Source organism: Juglans regia, chromosome 3 (genome assembly GCF_001411555.2).
Source record: "Juglans regia cultivar Chandler chromosome 3, Walnut 2.0, whole genome shotgun sequence".
Taxonomy (NCBI): Eukaryota; Viridiplantae; Streptophyta; class Magnoliopsida; order Fagales; family Juglandaceae; genus Juglans; species Juglans regia.
Genome location: NC_049903.1, coordinates 344,700 through 364,754, shown reverse-complemented (window position 1 = coordinate 364,754; position 20,055 = coordinate 344,700). Strand labels below are relative to the sequence as shown.

Sequence of the window (20,055 nt, the reverse complement as noted above, 5' to 3'; positions counted from 1 at the left end):
TGTATTTCTGAAAACTGTTCAGAACAAGTACATATATTATGCATGTTGCCATTCGACACAACAGTTGGACTTAGTCCAATGGTCGCCTGGCTACCGTTTCAACTGGTTGGCACCAGTTCGAATCACCGCGTGCGCGCTTGGGAAATTAAATTTGTTCTTTCTAAGCATCGCAGCGCCTTGCGCAAGGAGCCCCTCCTTAATGCTTTGCTACGCCTCGCGCATGCCCGCATGCAGTGCGTCGCGCCCTTGAGCTCTAGCCGCGTGGAGAGCCATCTTCATAAATCATTTAAAAATGATTCTTGCCATGGGGATGATTCGAACTCCAGTCCTTTGGTTAAACCAGATCCATAATTACCACTCAACCAACGGGTGGCTTGTGTTGCTCGTAGAGATGCAAAGGTTTATAATTCTCATAAACATTCCACATCTTCTCTCTTTCCAAAGTAACTTACAACTTCCAAAATCAACCCAAAAATATTATTAATAATAAATATTATATATATATATATTATTTTGAAAATATTTCCAACATCTATGCATCAGTGTATATATGTTATTAAATTTAGCTAGGTTTGATGCAGGCCATGTGACTTTGTTTGTCTCTCTTATTTTTGTGGGACTTCGTGTTTTGGTTGCACTAGGAGCTGTTACCTGCAATTTGCAGTCTTGATCAGAAGATGCTGTCTTAGCAGGGAGACCGTTTTATTTCTCTTTCACAAACCGTACGTGTCACTTATCAGTTTGCAAATACTGCCGGCCCTCTCCATAAAAACTCGAATAAAGTTTGTATGTCATGATATCAAAAAAGGGCACCAAGCCAAGCTGTTGATGATAAAATGCGAACTAGTGGAAGGCTGTTCTGTAAATGCATGTGTTAGGGATTGCTTAATGAATCTTCTTTCATATCATGCAGGCAGCAGGAATAGGATAAGTACGCCCACTATTATGTAACACTCAACAACAGTAATACATCATGTGCTAGCTTGAACTCAACTGGCAATTATAATCATGTTCAAATTAGCCAAAACAAACTATGCCAATTATCACCAATAAGCATGATAACTTAAGATGAAGGGAAATTACTGTCTCTCGAGTACCTGATCTGTTAGGTTCAGTCTCTGCAACCTGTTTGTAGCATGATATCTCGAATTAGCAGTGTCATCTCCACCTGAGAAGATCCTCCATCTTCGACAGCTCTCTTTGCCATCTCTCCCAGCTCTCTAGCTTTTGTCCTCCTCTCTTGTCTTTCCTCTCCTTCATTCATTAGCCTCTCTATAGCCCCCTTAACATCTTCCTTTTTCACCAACACCCCCGTCTTCTCTTCCTCACCCCAGTTTACAGGATCCTCCACACCGACCCTCACACCAATTTTTAGTACCTGCACTACTAGTTTCTCATTCATAAACTGGTCCCCAAATAGCGGCCATGTAAGCATTGGCACCCCAGCACTTATTCCTTCTATGCATGAATTCCAACCGCAGTGCGTTAAAAACCCTCCCACTGAAGGATGGGATAAGATCAATAATTGCGGAGCCCAACCCCGAATCAAAAGACCTCTCCCTTCGATCCTTTCTTCGTATCTGTCTTCCAAAATCCATTTCTCCAATTCTTCTGAGGTTTCCGCTCCCCTTAGGACCCAAATAAATGGTTTGTTAGACTCTTCTAAAGCCAACCCGAGCTCTATCAACTGTGAAGGTATTAGATTGCATAGGCTCCCAAGGCAGGCATAGACAACAGAGCAGGGTTCCTGGGCATCGAGCCACTTCAAGCATTGATACTCTTCAATGGAATTCTTGTTACCTCTCTCGGCCCTGTCTAGGTAGTCCTTGTTGCAAAGCGAAACAGGGCCAATACACCAGACTTTATCTCCTCTTGCCTTCCTATATTCTTTGGCATATCCTGGTTCCAACTCTTGGAAAGTATTCACGATGACCCCGTGTGAGGCTAAGTCAGCTGCTGCCATTTGCCCACTAAATTCCTTCATTTTGGGGTCTTCGGGCAAAGGCAGTTGGGATTTAGTGAATTCAATATGATCAGGCAAACCGGGCAAAACAAAGTACTCTGACTGGCTGGATATTTTCGCGTGAATGTTGTGAACGCGTAAAACCTGAAAGATCAAGAGACAGAAGCAACTAACTCCAAGAAAAGAAAATCTTGGAATATGAAACTTGCGAGCAATATCTAGTGTCCAAGGCAGGCACATATCAGAGATTATGCAGTTTGGTGGAGGTGTTAGCTCCTCAAACAACTTCTCCACAGGGTGTCGTAGCATGCTAGTTGAAGTGAAAAAGTTGATGGCGAGTCCTAGTGAAGGAAGCTTGTCGAGATTATCACAGCCTTTGGGTATTCCTGCTTCTTCATAGGGAAACTGAAGTTGGATAACTCGGATTCGGAGCCCGGATTCAACTGAGCGAGCAATGCTTGTATGGAAACGGGCTGCGTTATGGGTTGTGGTGACAATGGTGACAATCACGCCTCGCTGTGCGAGCAGTTTGGCAATGTCTATCATAGGAATCATGTGGCCTTGGGCCATTAAAGGAAACAAGACAAAGTGAAGCTTGTGGGCTGGAGAAGCCATGGCATATATGGGGGGGTCAGGGTGGACAAAAGAGATGGAGTGATATTTTATACTAGACAACTTTCTCTCCAGCGCCGCTTTGCTGGTGATGCAAGAGCTTACATAAGCATATATATGGTTTAGAATTATTCTGGGTTGATCTGTTTCCCAGTCTCAAGTAATTTTAACTATTTGGCCTATCGCTTTAATGCCAAAGTAGTCCGTCTCTTCAATATTAATTACAGACGGTAATGTCAGTAGAATTTAGAATATTAAAAAAAAAAGGACCACAGTAGGGGATGATTGATTGCAAATCTGCAATGAATGAATTTTAAGTAGCGGATCCTCACAACATCAATATAATTCTGTTTTCACATTGGTAAAAAAATTATAATTTTGGAAATGTGATTAAAATGATATTATGCACATTGCTGATTAGATGAGAAAGCTTAAAAAATCGTGACATGTATGTAACAAGGAAACATTTGGGTGAAACCGCAAAATTTGACATCGGTATTAGTTAAACCTTCAATGTTTCACCGTTAACAGAAGATAACAAAAAAGCCAAACCCATGTAACTTTTGCTTAAAATCGTGTGGGAAGCCATTAAAGAAAACAAAGATTAGGGATAGCATGGCAGTTTGGCTTTATAGGGTGTGCCTTTGGTGAGCTTCATTTTGTTAATTCAGAAAAACGGGGGTGGGGTGTCTTGCCTGGTAACGTCATTTTGGATTATCTGAAGATGATGAGGTTCGCTAGCTGATAGAACTAGAATTCTGTGGATACAGATTTTACTTGCTTCTCAATTTTTTAAAAATATAAAATAAAAAATTGAATCTCTGTGTCTAGTAATATCGCGCATCATCGTCAATTCCTAGTAGCTAACAGCAGGCACATCTTCATCTACACACCAGCACACCCTTTCCAGCACAGAACAAGGGAAGGGCAGGAAGACAGTGAACCTTCTAATATATTCTGACACAATTTGATTCAGTATTAATCACGATCCTGTCTGCTATAAAGCTCAGCTGCTCCCATGGAAAACCATTCAACACTCGGTTGCAATAAACGGGTCTGCCTTTTCTCTTGTATAAGCTAGCAGCTCGCACACCTGTCTCTCGTCTTAAACGGGTCCGCTCTCACTTTTGAATGAACCTCGTCTTCATCCTTGACCAGCAAAAATGATGCTTTCCAAAGAAAAACAACAGATTTTATTCAAGTAAATGAACCTTACATTTTACGATTTGTTTAGTTCTGGGAACAATTTACAACATATGCAACTCCAGCAGAACACCAACAGATTTGATCCGCAGAAGGTATCGACTGGGGGATGGGAAAGATTACACAAAAAAAAAAAAAAAAAAAAGGACCCACGTTGTTCTCATCCCGCATGCAACTCTAATATACAGCGCCAGAGTTACATCTACACAACAAACCTAAAGATGAACAAGATACAATCCACGCAGCTTTCTCAGCTAAACACAACGAACCTTTCTCATCTTACAAAACTGGAGCTGCAAGCTCTCAATATATTACTCAAGTGCGCTATAGATACAGTCCACACAATCGTTTATGAACATTGATACAGAGCTCCATGCGTTGTCAATGTGATTCAGTTGCACTCACTTTTCCTTTAATTGTAGCCAACCAGAACCCAGTCTAGTCAATCACTTTTGTAACAAGAATGGGGGCAGGTCTCAAAGCTCCCAAGTCAACAATCATTTTCATCAACCTTTGTAAATTGCTACTTCTTAGGAGACTCCGAGTCTGGGCCCCTTCGACTTGAGTCCACACGATCAAGCCGTTCCACTCTCCATGAAAGTAAATTGGAAGATTTAAGTAACAAACCCAGGGCCGAAGAGCATGTGGCTCTAACAATTGCATCTGCTGAGCGACTCAATTTCCCTATCAACATCCCAAACACCTGAAAGAAGGCATAGGTTTTTGTAAATATGTTCAATTATAAAAACATACAACTAGTACCTACATCCGAGCATACCTGTGTATAGTAACGAGCTAAAATGTGCTGATCATCTGATAGAGAGAGCATGCTACTGGAGAAGTAAATAGCATTTGCCTGAATTACTGGCCACGGTGCATCAAAAGCCTGCCTCAGCACAGATGTAGACAACTCAGAAACTGTTACTTTAAAACAAAAAAGTAATATAATCCTATGATACACCTGAGAATTTTATTTTCCTTGGTTCCAGAACCATGAACTTATATCTCGAAGTTGAATGCATATTTAAGAACCAATACAAAAGATACTCTTATTGATTGAGATGGCACAAGAAAAAAATCACAAACAGAGAGAGAGAGAGCAGCAGCAGCAGCAGCAGCAGCATTATAACAACTTTAAAAATGCAATGGATTTGATTGGTTTTGTTGCTGCTAATGATAAAAACAACTTTCATAACCAAAGGGAACATTATAGGATGGCTACAAGGCAAGCTATATTTCAGTTTCCAATATTGGTTGGTCCAGTAGGTGGTCATGAAACCTAACAGACCAGAACACCTTTTCCTCCCTCTCTCTGCAACTCTGCCTTTCTCCTCTTTGCCACCAGCTGCCATCACTGCTGATTGAAACCCCTCCCTTTCTGCCCCCATCTCCACTACAGTCCACCAGCTACAGAAGCATCACTCTGGGCATTCATTGAAATTTTTTTTTTTTTTTTATAATTAATAAAGTTTATTGATCTTCAAAACTAGGCATAGCCCAAGTACACAGGTGGTATACAAGTGAGAAATGCCTAATTACAGCCTTCGAATGAAAAAAGACGCATACAAATTACCCCCATCTAATACAATAGTCTTAGCCCAAAGTAACACAGTTTGGAAAAATGAGTCTCTAATCCCCTCCAATGAATGTTCACTATTTTCAGAACATCTTCCATTCCTCTCATTCCATATACACCACATAAGACATAAGGGCACCATCTTCCAAGCATCCGCTACTTGACGGTTTCCCCGTGTTTCGCTCCAACAATCTTCCTTGCCTTCTCCTCATCCATGAGAACCCCGACACTCTCCTTTTCATCGAAACATGCAAGTTCCTCAAAAAGAATATTCCTTTGATCGTTGATATTCCTGAATTCTTCATCATTCCACGTTTTTAGGTTTGTCTTCAAGGCTTTAATTTTTCCAGCCACAACACAAAGCTGTGTGTACTAGAAAAATCATAAGAGGACCACCACACTCTCACCTTCTCCACAAAACCGTCAGCTTTCAACCACATGTTTTCGAATTTAAAATATCTACGTCCCTCATGAAGGCCCCCGCAATCAAGCAAAATAGGGAAGTGGTCTGAACAAAGTCTTGGAGTCTCTTTTGGCATAAATCTGGAAAATGGGCCTCCCAAGACGAGGATACGATGAATCTGTCCAGTCTTGACCAGACCCTCCCATTGGACCATGTAAATTCCCCCCCGCCAGAGGTAAATCAACGAAGTCAAGTTCGAAAATAAGATCAGAAAATTCTGCCATTGCCTGACTGATATAGGAATCCCCCGACCTCTCACTCGGAAAACGGGTGACATTAAAATCTCCCCCAATACACCATGGCCCATCCCACCAGCTACATAACCCAGCAATCTTCTCCCAAAGGAACCTTCTATTGTTGTCCAGATTAGGACCATATACACCAGCAACGGACCACTTGTGATCATTATCCACATTTTTAAAAGAGCAGGCCACCAAATGTTCCCCGATATACTCCTCAACTAGATTAACGATTCTCGTATCCCACAGCAGAAGAATACCTCCCGATGCCCCTTTAGAAGCAAGATAAACCCAGCCCATGTGAAGGCATCCCCACAAACTTCTAACTATACTTCTATCTATGAACTTCAGCTTGGTCTCTTGGAGACATGATATCAGTCTTCCAGTTTCTTAGTAAGTTTTTGACACGGAGGCGCTTACCCAGATTATTCAGCCCCCTTACATTCCAAGATAAAAATTTAGGTTTTATAAATCACAGATGTTCACCCTACCCTTGCTCCTTCCTCTACTTGCACTACCTTCCTGATAATTAAATGAGCAAGCTAGTCTCTTTAATTCCCCTTTTTTTTTTGGCATAGGATCTAGCCAAGTGAGGCTGGCCCGATTCAATAGCAATGAGGAGGGCTTTGAATTGATCTTCAAATCCCTCACACGAAATCTTTATGCATTCCCGCATTTCATCCACTTTTTGGAGGACCCAATCTGACTGAGGATTGGCCCAATGTGAACTTGGCAGCACAGAACATAAGGGGCTTGGCTCATCCCCTGTCCCTTCCTCTGAGTAGGCAACACCTTCCTCTAGCTCCTTACAAACCAACTGCATTTCGTACTCCTGCACAAGCCCCTCATTTGCAACTTCCAAGATATTCTCAAAAGGGGTAGAAGCACCTTCCTCGGGTAGTCTCCAGGATATTCTCGCAGGCCCTTCGTTGGATCCATCCTGGGTAGGAATACCAACTGAGGGGCTACACCAACTGGGTGTGAATAATGCCAAGGTGTCAACCTCAGTTTGGGGTTCCATTTGAGGTTCTCATGTAGATATATTAACAATAGGACTTCCCTCTATGTCAAACAATGTCGCCAGTTCATTCTGGCCTTCTTCCTCAGCCCAAGACCCCCTCTCATAGCCACAATGAGCATCCTCAGCTTCCCTCCGTCGGCGACAGCGTCTCCGACAAATCGGCGACCATAGGACCACCCACTAGGTCGTCTGCTCTCAACAATCAGTTATGTGTGTTCGTCGGCTCCTTCTGGCTTGTCCAACCTTCATTCTCGACTCCTTCCTCCATCGGCGGCATCCACCCCGGCAAGCCGTCGACCAAAAGCGCACCCAATAGGTCGCCTGTTCCCAACAGTAGAGTCTGTGTGAACATCAGTTCCTTTTGCCCCTCCTCCACTGCTTGAGAACCATTCTCGATTTCTGACACCATCGGCAGCCTCAATACCGTTAGCCCGGCACCCTGGGCTCCACCCACGAGGTCCCTTGGCCCCAACGAGGGGTTCTGTGTGGTCGCCGGCCAGTGGTTGGAAGATGACGACACATCTATGCCAATGGGATCCCTTACATGAATCATGGGTTGTTTAGCCCGTCGTGCTTAGGTTGTGCTTGGGCTTTACCTTTCTCGGCCCACGTATAGCTCATCTGGCACGACCCATTTATGTTCTAGCCCAGGCCCAAGCCCATAGTTTTATACACCCTCTGAATCATAAGATTGACCGAATTTCTCAATTGTACTAGTTCTTGCTTAAAAGAAGAAAGCTCAACAGACCTCTCCAAGGGTCCTCTCTCGATCAGGGAGTTTCTTCCCATTTTGATGTTAGTTCTGCAGGCTCGAGCATACGGCACACATCTCAGTCCTTCCTCCACAACGTCTATCTCCTTTTTATTCGAAAACCCAAAATTGCCCCACCCTTGGTGACAAAGCTGTTGCATTTCCCTGAGCATATACCTCCTTACCATTGTTGTTGGCAGCAAGCCACAATGACCGGACCGCCCCTACATAGGACTTGGGAAGAAAATTCATCGGCACTTTCTGGGTTAGATTTTTGGACTTTAGCAAACCAACCTTGCTCCCATTTTCCAAACTGTCGTAAGCTTCCCTCAGAGCAATCAACACTTTTCTCCACCCTTTCCCTCCATTTCTTCAGGTATGAAAACAAAGTTTCTTTTGCCACCACCGCCATATTCCACCAATGCCGTATAGCGACCTTGAGCATTGGAGCATCTCTGTGCGATGTAGCTTTTGTTACCATCCCGTGAGGTTGCATAAAACTCCTTGTCTCTAGTCAAGCATTCCTTAGGGGCTCCAATGAACCAGTTCAACGTAGACCTCTCCAATCAATAATTTTGTAACCTTCCAACTTCACTCTGTTTAGCAAATCCATCGACTACCTTCCTCCGACAATTCAAATACCTTAGATTCTATAAGAATTTGTCTTGTAAAAAACCATGATAATCACGTTATTACACATCGAGACTCATCATTAGTAAGAAAGTGTATGGAGAAAAAGTGTTCTTGAATTTTCAGAAGAGATTCATCGACTTATAAAGGCACGCTTTTGTTTTGGTTCTTAGATCTATGTTTGTGTGCAAGTCTCACTTTTTACCTTGGGCTAGAATAAGGTATAAGGACTTTAGGCCCATTAGCCTCATAAATGGGGTATACAAAATCATATCCAAAGTGCTTGCAAACAGGCTAGGGGTTGTCATAGGTAAGATAATCTCAAAGCCAAAGAATGCTTTTGTAAGGGGTCGCCAAATCCTGGATTTAGTCCTAATAGCCAATGAATGTCTGGTTAGTAGATTAAAGTCTAGTATTGCAAGGATTATCTGTAAGCTAGATATGGAAAAGGTGTATGATCATGTAAACTGGGACTTCTTTATTTATTAAAGAGATGTGGCTTTGGGGAGAAATGGTGTATGTGGATCAGATGGTGCATTTTAACAGCAAGATTCTCAATTCTGATCAATGGCAGCCCAGAGGGTTTCTTTAACAGCTCTTGAGGCCTAAGACAGGGAGATCCCCTGTCCTCTCTTCTTTTTGTTGTCATCATGGAGGCATTGAGTAGGATGTTATCGGCTGTGGTTAGCAACAGTTTTATGGCTGGATTTTCAGTGGGTGATCTGATAGGGGCCTTATATTTGTTTCTCACTTACTATTTGCATATGACACTTATTTTCTGCGAGGCAGATCAAGAATAACTTAGGGCACTAAAGGTGCTTCTCCTATGCTTCAAAGCAGCGTCAAATTTGAGAGTGAATTTTGATAAATCAAAATTAGTGTCAGTTGGGAACATCAGTACTGCTCGGCAATTGGCTAGCACACTCGGATGTAAGCTCGCTTCTCTTCCTATGACATATTTGGGATTACCATTGGGGGCTGCATCACGGGCCTTATCTATTTGGAATACAATTATTGAGAAAATAGAACGAAAATTGGCAGGGTGGAAGATATTGTATTTGTCGAAAGGAGGTCAGGTGACTCTTATCAAAACTACACTCTCTAACTTACCAACTTACTTTCTGTCTGTATTTCCAATTCCAACTAGTGTGGCGGCACGAATAAAAAAACTCTATCGCGATTTCTTATGGAGTGGGATGGGGGATGATTTCAAGTTTCACCTAGTCAGCTGGGATAAGGTGTGCAAACCAATTCCGTCAGGTGGGTTGGGGATAAAGAACTTGAGAACGTTTAATCGGGCACTTCTTGGGAAATGGCTTTGGAGATACAATATGGAACCGGAAGCCCTCTGGAAATTAGTGGTAGATAGCAAACATGGCCGTTTATGGGGGGGGTTGGTGTACTAGAGAGGGGAATGGGTCCTATGGCATGGGGGCTTGGAATCAAATAAGACAAGGGTGGGGGGTGTTTACTCGCCATACTAAATTTATGGTAGGGGAGGGTACTTGTATAAAATTTTGGAGGGACATTTGGTGTGGAGAGGAGGCTCTAAAGGACTCTTTCCCTTCCATTTTCTGAGTGGCATGTGATCAAGAAGCTTCAGTGGCGGACCTCATGGTTCGTTCAAGGGACCAAGTCCAATGAAATGTCACCTTTAGTAGAGCAGCCCAAGATTGGGAAATAGACAATTTTGAGGCTTTTTTCAGCCTAGTGTATTCTATGAAGCTGAATGGATTGCGGGATGATAAACTATGGTGGACACCTGCAGGTAAGGGTACTTTCTCGGTTCAATACTTCTACAAGTCCCTTGCACTTCTAGTTTCCCATGGAGAAGATAGTGGAGGAATAAAGCGCCTCCCAAAGCACTCTTCTTCTCTTGGACAACGACCCTGGATAAGATTCTGACTACCGATAATCTACGAAAGTGCCGGGTAATTATCTTAGATTGATGTTGTATGTGCAAGAAAACTGGTGAAAAAGTGGATCATCTCTTGCTACATTGTGAGACAGCAAGTGTCGTGTGGAGCTAAGTGTTCAGTCGAATAGGGTTAAACTGGGTGATGCCGGGTGGTGCTTCGCAAATCAAATATGTGTGGAAGATGGTCCCTACCTGCATTATGTGGTGCATATGGCAAGAGCGTTACGAGCGGACATTCGAATACAAGGTGAGGACACTAGAGGAGCTTTGTGCTTTATTCTTTCGCACCTTATTTCTTTGGGCCATAGCTGTAGATTTTATTGGTCTAAATGTACATGATTTTCTTTCTATAACAACCTAGATAGGTCTTATCTCTTATATAACTTCTTGTGTACTTGGGCTATGCCTATCCTTATTAATACTACCGTTTACTTATCAAAAAAAAAAGAATAAGGTATAAGGAGATCTTAAAATTTCTGGTTGATAATCTGACCTCCCTGGGCTGATTTCATTCATGCCACTAATCTTTAAAATGCTGTTTTTCCTTTCTTTTGATTTCAGATCCTAGAGCTTTGGTGCCTTCGAGTTAATGAAATTTTGTGCTCTGTTTGGTACAAAGACAACTGGCCAACCCCCAACCAACACTTGGTGTCAGTACGCTTCAACAGATATCCCATGATCGGTCTGTTCGGAGGGTGGTTTCCAGCAACTGACACCGACCGGTCCAGCCATTGGGAATATGAGGCCCCATGTGAGTCAAAATACTAAAGATACTATATTCTTGGTCACCTCACCAAAGCATATAAAATATAGCCGTAGCATGGGAGCTAGTGTTACGATGTCGAGAATCATGATGAAAAAGATATCATCTGAAGCATCTACATTAACAAGAAGCTAGATATGACGTCAATTGACGATTAGTAAGCTAAGATCGTTGGTGTTTTCCTACAAAGAACTTGGGAAGATTAAAGAAATAAACTCTTCTTCCTTGGTAACAATGATTGCACAAAAGAGGAAATGAGAAAGTCAAGTTAGGGGAACTAAAAAGAAGACATGTCTAGAATTTAAGGAAAGAACTGCGTGAACTAAAATAAGATGTAGCTCATCTGAATACAATCAATTACCATATGATCCAAGGCAATATTACTTCCTATTTAATATGAAAGTATTTCAGAAAAATGTGAACCTGTATTGTTGATGGCATGTAAGTATCAACCCTGGAGGGAAGATGTTGAGTAAGTTGCTTCGTGACATCTCTGACGAAGTTCTCGTAGTCACTTCTGAAAAAGACAAGGAACTATATTGTAATGTTATCCACCATTATAAGCATTAAACAATTCATCTATATTGTTTAAGAACTTAGCCAATTAAAATCTGTTAATGCGTACCGGTGATCAGAATTGAAACAATGTGTGTTAAACACAGCAAGGAATCCTTCCATTTCCATTAATGGACAAATTCGCTTAAGGGTATTCTGTTAATTTGTAGGCAAGGGAGGGAGGGAGAGGAGAGTCAGTAATATTCAAGAATCTCCAGTAGGCTTCATGTCATAGAAAACAAGAAGGATTGTAAGAAAATACCCGGCATGCCTGTCGAACACTAATGTTATCATCATGAAGATGCAGAACCAATCGGGGGATGGCAGCATGTACCTGAGAATGGTAAAAATGAAAAAATATGCCAAATCTCAAGCATATATCTATTGAGCACCATAAATGATTGATCAATAAGAAATGAATAAAAATAAAAATTTGCCATGTTTCTGTCAAACACAAGATTATCCCAGAGCAAAATGTCGAAAACATGTAGCATGACAGGCAAAGGTGAAAGTAATGGAAAGCCTAGTGTAAATATATACTTGTAAATTATGAATCGAAGAATCAAAACAGAAGAAACTTATGAAGCAAAATATGGATCAAGGGTTATATCAGAAGCTGAGACCAAAGACACATCTCACATAGCACTATCAATATCAAATCTATCAACAACGGCACATAAAGATAATTGATGAACGTCTTACCCAACAAAAGGAAATGAATAAAAAACACATCACTGGGATACAACAACAACAACAAAAATAATAATATTGACAGTTCCCATGCTAAACAGACAAAATGCAGTGGTAAATCAACAAATCCAAAATTATTATCAGTTCCATTTTGCTCGTAAAACTACACTCAATAAGAGACCTGTTCAAGAAATGCCTCCCGCTGCGCCCCAAATCCATAGGTGCTTAAAGCTCCAAATGCTGCAAAAGCATTGGCTCGCATCTTACTGTTCATGGATATCTGTACCAAATAACTTATAGATTAGCCTATTTTTTAGCTTTATATAACAATAAGCATGTTCCAAGCAAGAAGCAACCTTATATCAATGAATCACTGGTCTAGATTTACTCTTACGTGCTGAGCTAGAAATCCTCATATCCTGTGCTTCATGATGGTAAAACAATTACAAACTGATTCATTTCTCCTAAATCCATAAGTGAGGAAGCCTTTAAGCTGTATTTCCCAGCAGATTTTTAAAAAGCTTGGAGAAATTTCCACTTTCCTAAAGGAGATTTATGACTGGACTGGGATAGCAAAAGAGTTCCAATGGACAGAGTGAAAATTATTAACATGCCAAGGCTACAAACCACTGAAACCAATGGTAAACTCGATTTACATGCCCAATGTTGTACAAATAAAAGACCGACTGCAGTAGCTCCTGTTGTACAATTTATTAGTTTGCATCTTTGATCTGTTTTATTGTTTATTTTTCAGAGTGATTGTACTGTTTATTTTGGGATTTATGTTATTTTTAGTAGGCCACTAGAACAAATACAATTAGAGTAAGCATTTAATCTCGTCTACTCAAAAATGTTCATGTAAAGGGCAGACTCATAAAAAAGAAAGTCTGAATATTCCACGGGTATTGGCAAGTTTTATCTGGTTTCTCCTCTCCTTCCCATAGCTATGTTCTTGCCTCTTCTTCATGCTACTCCTTCTATGCTTCTTTTCTCTCTTTAAAATCTCTTCAAATATTGGGTTATCTGCATCAGTTTTGGTACCAGAAGCAGGTTTTGATCCTGGGACGTGGGTTATGGGCCCACTTGCTTCCACTGAAAACTGAAAGGGAATTGAGATTGATGCTTTCTTCAGCCCAATTTGCTTATATGTATGAGTCCTTGTAAGGTCTTCCGTGGTTATAACCTGGGAAGCCTTTAGACGACCTCCCCATGTCTCCACATGCTAAGGTTTCTAAGTCAACTGAAGCATTTGAACGATGAGTTCGTGAGTTGGATGGTGAGATTAAAAAACAAATTCATACAAGTAATACCCAATACAAACTTCAGATTGCATCACAATGCACTTAACATAGGAGATTATGACTATGTTGTAATTAGACCTGAGAGATGCCCACATGGATCCATTGAAAATTGCAAGCTCGTGGCATTGGGCCATTCAAAGTATCGCAAAGGGTTGAACCCAATGCATATGCCATCAACATTCTTCCCGACTATGGCATTAGCTCCACTTGTAATATAAAGGATCTAGTTGCCTAAACATCAACCTTTCCACTCCACCCATTGTGATCATTCACTTACCTATCTCTTACACTCCCTCTACTATTTAAACGACATTTATTGCATAAAATCCCTTTCGATTTTCAGTTCCCGAAAGACCTTTCAATTTCCACTTCCCGAAAGGCCCTTTAGGTTTCACTTCAATCATAGTTACTACATAGGAATAAGGACTTTTTTCTTTTTCTTTTCCTGTAAATACAAGGACTTCTTTCCTGCACATAATGTGGGCGTGCAACTAGTTTAAACTAATGGAATAAATATGGCACATTTGTATCTCATTGATTAACCAGCAGATAATACCAGTGAAAGCAAACACGTGTGCAATAATGTTTTACAGGATATATTCTGAGTATAGGAACGCACTTGAAGATTGCGGAGCCGTAGAGAGAGGTTAAGCAAATTTGGTTCCACTGCTGCATCATTTGGGAATGACTCAAGTATCTACGAAAAGTCAAAACAGGTGCAACACAAATGAATTAGTATTGCAGTGGACAATAAAATAGTGCATTACATATATTGTTCCACAACACACGTGAGTACGAACGCACAAACAGGCCCAAACAATGGAGCTCACCGTTAGTAAGCATGACACTGCAGTTAATTGCACAGATTCATCTAAATCGTCCAGTAAAGCTAATATCACACCCAACACCTGTGTTGTATACTGCAGAATATGAATAGATGGAATCTGCAATCCAGAATTTGCACATGTCACTGTCAGGAAGAAAGCGAATCATAAACACAAACATCAATGCACGTTCAGTTTTATGGAATGTATCAAGTATTAAATACAGAATATATCTCAATACCAGATCAAAGATGAAAGTTTTCTTTAGAACTTGCAAAACCAGATCAAACACAAAATTTTCTCGGGCTTCTGTTACAAGGGATTCGCTCAAAGCAAAGAAGCTACGGATGACCCTTAGCAGAAGAAGAAGAGCTAAAGCTAACACGGGCGGAAGCCCCCATTCCTCTTGACATAAAGGAGTTTACATCAATATAAGTCATCCACATAGGGAACGGTCGATGGGAGGGTTCAAGGATCTTTTCTTTCATACATTGTTACTTTGGGCTTCAGCTATTGTATTGAATGGGATTAGTTTTAATGACTTTTATGCTGCTTTTCACAGCGCTTAGCTTGTAATTAGGTTCATCTCTTGTATACTTCATGTGTACCTAGGCCATGCCTAATTATGTGGATTAATAAATTCTTCTTACTTATCAAAAAAAGGTTATCCACATAGATCCATTTTTTGTCTAAAACAGTAATTTGGCTAAAACAGAGCTTTAAAAGGCGTATAAATGTACATGGATGCCCTCATTTCTATGCAACTGCAAGTTGGATGTGAGCACCATAAATACATACAGCTCCAGTATTTGGTGAAAAATAATAATTTACTTTCGATGATTAATAAAATCAGAATAGAAGTTGATGATGTAGCTAAGTTTTGAATTTTCAATAATTAAAATAATTAAAAATATAACATAAGGAAAATGAAGTATACAAATAGATCAAAACTATCACCTATAACAGAAATTAAGGTTTCAGTACAATTTTAAAGTTGGCACAAAATATAAAACCTGTACTAGTCCTCTCAAACACAGACGTCTAACGTTTGGAGACTCATCTGATACATGTCGACACAACACCTCCACCATCTCCTCCAATAGGGAACCAAACCCACCGCTGCATTATTCAGAATATTAAATCTGAAAACTTGAAATCATATATAGGCCAGGATCATTAGCCACCATACCAAAAAGAAAGGTAAAGAGGTAATGAACTAAGACATGCAAGTGATGGATACAATTGAACAGAAGAGGTAATATGGATCACCAAAAATCACAGCCAATTAAACTAGACGACTTAACAAATGCTGAGCAGGCTTAAACCATTAGCATGACCCCCACCTAATATGAAAAGAATCCAAAAAGAACATAGAAAAGGCAGTCCAGATAAACAAGCAAAATTGGCAAAAATGCTGCAAGAGAAATCCCATCACAACAAGAATCGCCCACCCACAGCCATATGCACTTGTTCAAAAATTACATGAGGCGTGATTCTACTATTCTATTCACCTCAATAAGAAGAAGAAATGCAGCAGCAATTGCAAAATGGATAGCATCAACCACAATAGCAATGACTACATACTGTATAATATTAAATAACTCACAGCAAAATACACCCATTGCAATAGGGAAAGCACTAATTTGTATGTAAACATTCAATGCATACCTATAGAAACAATCGCAACACATGGAAACAATTAAAATAATAGCAGTGACAAAATTCTGTAAAATATTAAGTAGTTCACAACAAAATCCACCCACTGATAAAAGGGCAGCACAAGTGTGTATGTAGACCATTCAATACATACCTATAACGAACAAATTCTGACAATGCGGCAGCTGCAGCTTCCCTTTGGTATCTTTGCCGTCGACTCAGGGATTTACTCAAAATTATACAAATACTTTCAACCTGAGAAATTAACCACAAAATATCAAACATCAGTAACAATTTTGATAACTGCAAACTTAGTAAAACGTAATTGGTATGAACTACAGCTGAATTTAGGTTGACCTTATTAGAATATAGTTTGGTTGGGTTTTCAAATGTAAAAAGGTCTATGAGCTACACCATAGGAACCCGATCATTTTAAATTGGTATACTGTACCCATTGGCTTTGGGTTCTACTCCATTGACTTCAAAAGAGGAATACCTCTCATAAAGATATATGAAACTCAGTAAAGGAATATTATTTTTTTTTCCATCAGTAAGCAAGCTTATTGATAGAAATAGGCATAGCCCAAGTATATGAAAGTCAGTAAAGGACTATGAGGGGTTTAATAACAAACTTTGATGACTTATCAAAAACATTTTTTATACTTCATGTATACATGGGGTACGCCAATTTACTTAATTCGATAAAATTTTATTCTTACATATAAAAAAAAAACTATGGTGACTTCAATACTAGAACTGCAATAACTTTCATTAGGAAGGTAAATTCAAGCACAAAAATCATAAATCGTATATTCTTAGAAATGTGAAGAAGTTGGGATGCTTGGGGAATTAAATGAGATGAGAATTTTGTGAATAGTAGTAAGATGGTTTGTGAATAGTAGTGAGATAGTTTGAGTTAAGTAATTTTTGAGTTTTGGGAAAGGAGAGAGAAAAAGTTGAATAAAAAATATTATAAAGTTAAAATATTGTTAGAATATTATTTTTTTAATATTATTTTTGTTTTAGGATTTGAAAAAGTTGAATTGCTTTTTGTTTTTTCTTTGAAAGTTTGGGAAAGTTGTAATGATTAGTTTGAAAGTGTTTATGTTTGAGAAGGAAATGAGATGGGATGAGATGGGATGGGATGAGAATTATTTCCAAACATCCCCTTAATCTATAGCATCTTTCTCTCGCAAACCCTTCATTTCATATTTTAGTTCCGACTCTCTCCATGGCCCCAAAGAAAATTAAAAAAAGAAACTCCATAAAATGTAAAGGAAACAGAACGCATAAAGTCATATATCCTATTATTTTGTATTTTCTTATAAAGCTGCTAGTGATGTGATTGATCAACTACTTTTTGGCTGCCAAGATTTCACATGAACTTAAACCATAAGTGTGAATTGCTTCTTTGCCTATATCCAGTGACCATGTTCCCATGCTTAATTTAGTTCTGTATAATTTTCCTAATGTCCTACTAAAATAAAATTGTACACAAAATATCATGAAGTATCCTTGAAAAGAGCATCCAAAGTGAATTCTTTTACCTCTTTCGGTCTCTTAATAGAAATGCAGCTGGCTATGTCTCCAATAAGATTGATCCACCTCTCATTTTCATTTTGCTCTCCATCTCTGGCCAAAATCTATGATGGAAAAAGAATTGATCACCTTTCCTTCCCTTAATAATACAAACCCCAGTACTTGAAGTCTCCATTAATTGAATTAAATTATTATGCACATATGGTGGTTTACCTTTCCCATTTCAAGGTCTCCCACACATTCACAGAATGCCTGGAATGCAGGTAGAAGAGCCCTGCAAAAGTAGAAAAAGGAGGCATTAAAAAGAGTGCCAAACTTAAACAATAAAAGGAGTGCATAAAGATGGGTTTACCAGGAACAAGGATCAGTATATGCGAGTTCCTTACCGTAGTGGTCCATGCTGACCAGTCTGAACTAGACCATGACAGCTGCCCAACTGGAGAATCAGTTCTACAAGAACAGAAGCATACTTTTGTTCAACAGCTTTCTTTCCGACTTTACCACCACCTCTGCCACAACATCAAACATTGCAAAATTTTCAAACTGTATAATAGTGCAGAAACTGAAAAATGGAGCAGCTAATAGACCTGAAAAAAGCCGTAAGAGCAAAAATAGCAGCTTGCAGAATGTCTTCCTCTATCTGACCATCGACAAGATGGCTAGAGTTCTCTCCTTTCCTTGAATCGCCTCTAAGAATTGGAGTTTGGCTAAGGGAAAATATCACATGCTCCAGGAACAAAGATGAAAGCACTGTATGTTGGGAGAATGCCTATAAAAAATTTTAAAATATATGTATAAATAATCTAACCGTTGATAGAGTATAAATTATTGAAATGGGTCATCTAATTGGGAAGAAAAGAGATGATAATAAAGAAAACCAAACAGGACATATACAACCACGAAATGTACATGGATGACACGATCACATGTACAAGAGAGCATTCATGAAACATGGGAAACACTTTTTCAGTACAGGTTGCAACACAATAAAATAGAAATTCATCCACATAAAAAAAACAGTATAATTCTTCTGACCCCAGGGGTCATATTTCGAAGGCATGGTGAATTCCCTCTTACCAAATTATTTTGCCAAGAAAAGGCCAGCATAAGATTTAAGATCAGAAGTTAGCTGGGGGAACAGCTTTTATTCATTCCTCCTTCAAATTTTTTAATCTCCCAGATCTCATTAGCCTGATATATATTTTCTTCTTAATGTCTGCCATTATCATTGAACAGCCTCAATACTGTAATAATAAAAAAATCCAAAAAAAAACTCAATAACCTTAAGTATGGTCTGATCTGATCCTTCAAAACACAAGTTACAACAAAATCCAATGTCTCATATGAAAAGATAGGAAAATTGATACTAGATATGACACACAGGATACCTCTTTCTGAAGATAAAAACCACCTGGACCAAGAGTGATTAAAGGAGAAACTTATTTAAGGAGTTCCATTCACTGGTTCAAGACCAAACTCCTCTTTTTCAGGAAGATCAAAATTTATTGTTTTCTAAAAGCACAAATAAGACCAAAGAGGTACTTCCGCTTTAAGATAAGATGTCACATTTTTTTGTGGTGATACACTGATATCACATAAAACATGGTAAAAAACTATTTAAGATAAACAATCACTTACAATAACAATATTCTCACTGTAAATAAAATAGCACTCACATAAAATGCATCCTGCATTGACCAGCCACCACGAATTCTAGATATATCCTTTGTGACTATATCCCTCCCAGCGGTAGCCAATACTTCATTGAAAACCACTTTTGAACTAGTGTTCTCAGCTAGAGAAGAAATCTTTTGGAAGTGAAGGATTTTAAGGAGAGACAGGAACCACAAAAAAGAAAATGCAACTGAATTGTTGATACAGACAAGCCAGACAGTTGAAAAAACTAGTAAGCAAAAAAGAGCCGCCAACTTTAACATCAAACGTTAATATATTTAAATGAAAAAAGGATACAGCACCAAGTGTTTCCAGTCGTAAATGCTTGTCAGTTACATGAACTGTAGCAGAGAGCAAAGATTGGGTGGTCCTGTCGACATAGAAAATTATCAGTAACACCAAAAGTACAGCAATCCATCTTTATAAGAAGATATACACACAATTTCGTTAGTCTTAAATTTTTCACTTTTATAGCAGTTTATCAGTAGAACCTTGAAACATCACTTTCATTCAGCTCATTCCTCCTCTTTATGACAAATTCAATGACAGCTTGTATAACCCCTTCAGCTGACTGCTTGATCTTATCACATATAGCTACTGCACAACCATGCAGAGTAGCAACAAGCTGCAAGAAGCCTCGATAGTAAGAAGAAGCTGTTGCAATCTTTATTCTGAAT

At 39.5% G+C, this 20,055-nt stretch overlaps 2 protein-coding genes across 4 annotated transcripts in view; both read right to left on the bottom strand.

Annotated features, from left to right (window-relative positions):
- Window positions 1-141: 141 nt before the first annotated feature.
- On the bottom strand, window positions 142-2,686 carry LOC109005703 (UDP-glycosyltransferase 73C6-like). Of its 3 annotated transcripts, none has more exons than XM_018984750.2 (2): window positions 1,098-2,686; window positions 142-454 (listed from the first exon to the last, which is right to left on the bottom strand). In XM_018984750.2, exon 1 carries the CDS (start codon window positions 2,576-2,578, stop codon window positions 1,112-1,114), a length of 1,467 nt encoding a protein of 488 aa, XP_018840295.1. In that variant the 5' UTR covers window positions 2,579-2,686; the 3' UTR covers window positions 142-454; window positions 1,098-1,111. The 3 variants fall into 3 exon arrangements, with proteins under 3 accessions (XP_018840295.1, XP_018840293.1, XP_018840292.1); XM_018984748.2 differs by lacking the exon at window positions 142-454 and adding an exon at window positions 588-859; XM_018984747.2 differs by lacking the exon at window positions 142-454 and adding an exon at window positions 588-854.
- A 1,059-nt stretch (window positions 2,687-3,745) lies between these two features.
- The window catches only part of LOC109005702 (protein SHOOT GRAVITROPISM 6), a 40,872-nt gene continuing 24,562 nt past the window's right edge, over window positions 3,746-20,055 (bottom strand). The window contains 17 exon segments of the mRNA XM_018984743.2: window positions 3,746-4,481; window positions 4,557-4,664; window positions 11,563-11,656; window positions 11,765-11,850; window positions 11,957-12,028; window positions 12,566-12,664; window positions 14,305-14,382; window positions 14,516-14,629; window positions 15,523-15,628; window positions 16,320-16,420; window positions 17,713-17,808; window positions 17,918-17,978; window positions 18,091-18,213; window positions 18,292-18,473; window positions 19,381-19,512; window positions 19,676-19,748; window positions 19,870-20,003. Of these exon segments, the coding sequence (XP_018840288.2) occupies window positions 4,302-4,481; window positions 4,557-4,664; window positions 11,563-11,656; window positions 11,765-11,850; window positions 11,957-12,028; window positions 12,566-12,664; window positions 14,305-14,382; window positions 14,516-14,629; window positions 15,523-15,628; window positions 16,320-16,420; window positions 17,713-17,808; window positions 17,918-17,978; window positions 18,091-18,213; window positions 18,292-18,473; window positions 19,381-19,512; window positions 19,676-19,748; window positions 19,870-20,003 (1,839 nt within the window). The 3' untranslated portion in view covers window positions 3,746-4,301.

Bases quoted from the DNA above. Each gene is read 5' to 3' on its own strand.
- LOC109005703 (XM_018984750.2), bottom strand. From the start codon at position 2,578: ATGGCTTCTCCAGCCCACAAGCTTCACTTTGTCTTGTTTCCTTTAATG.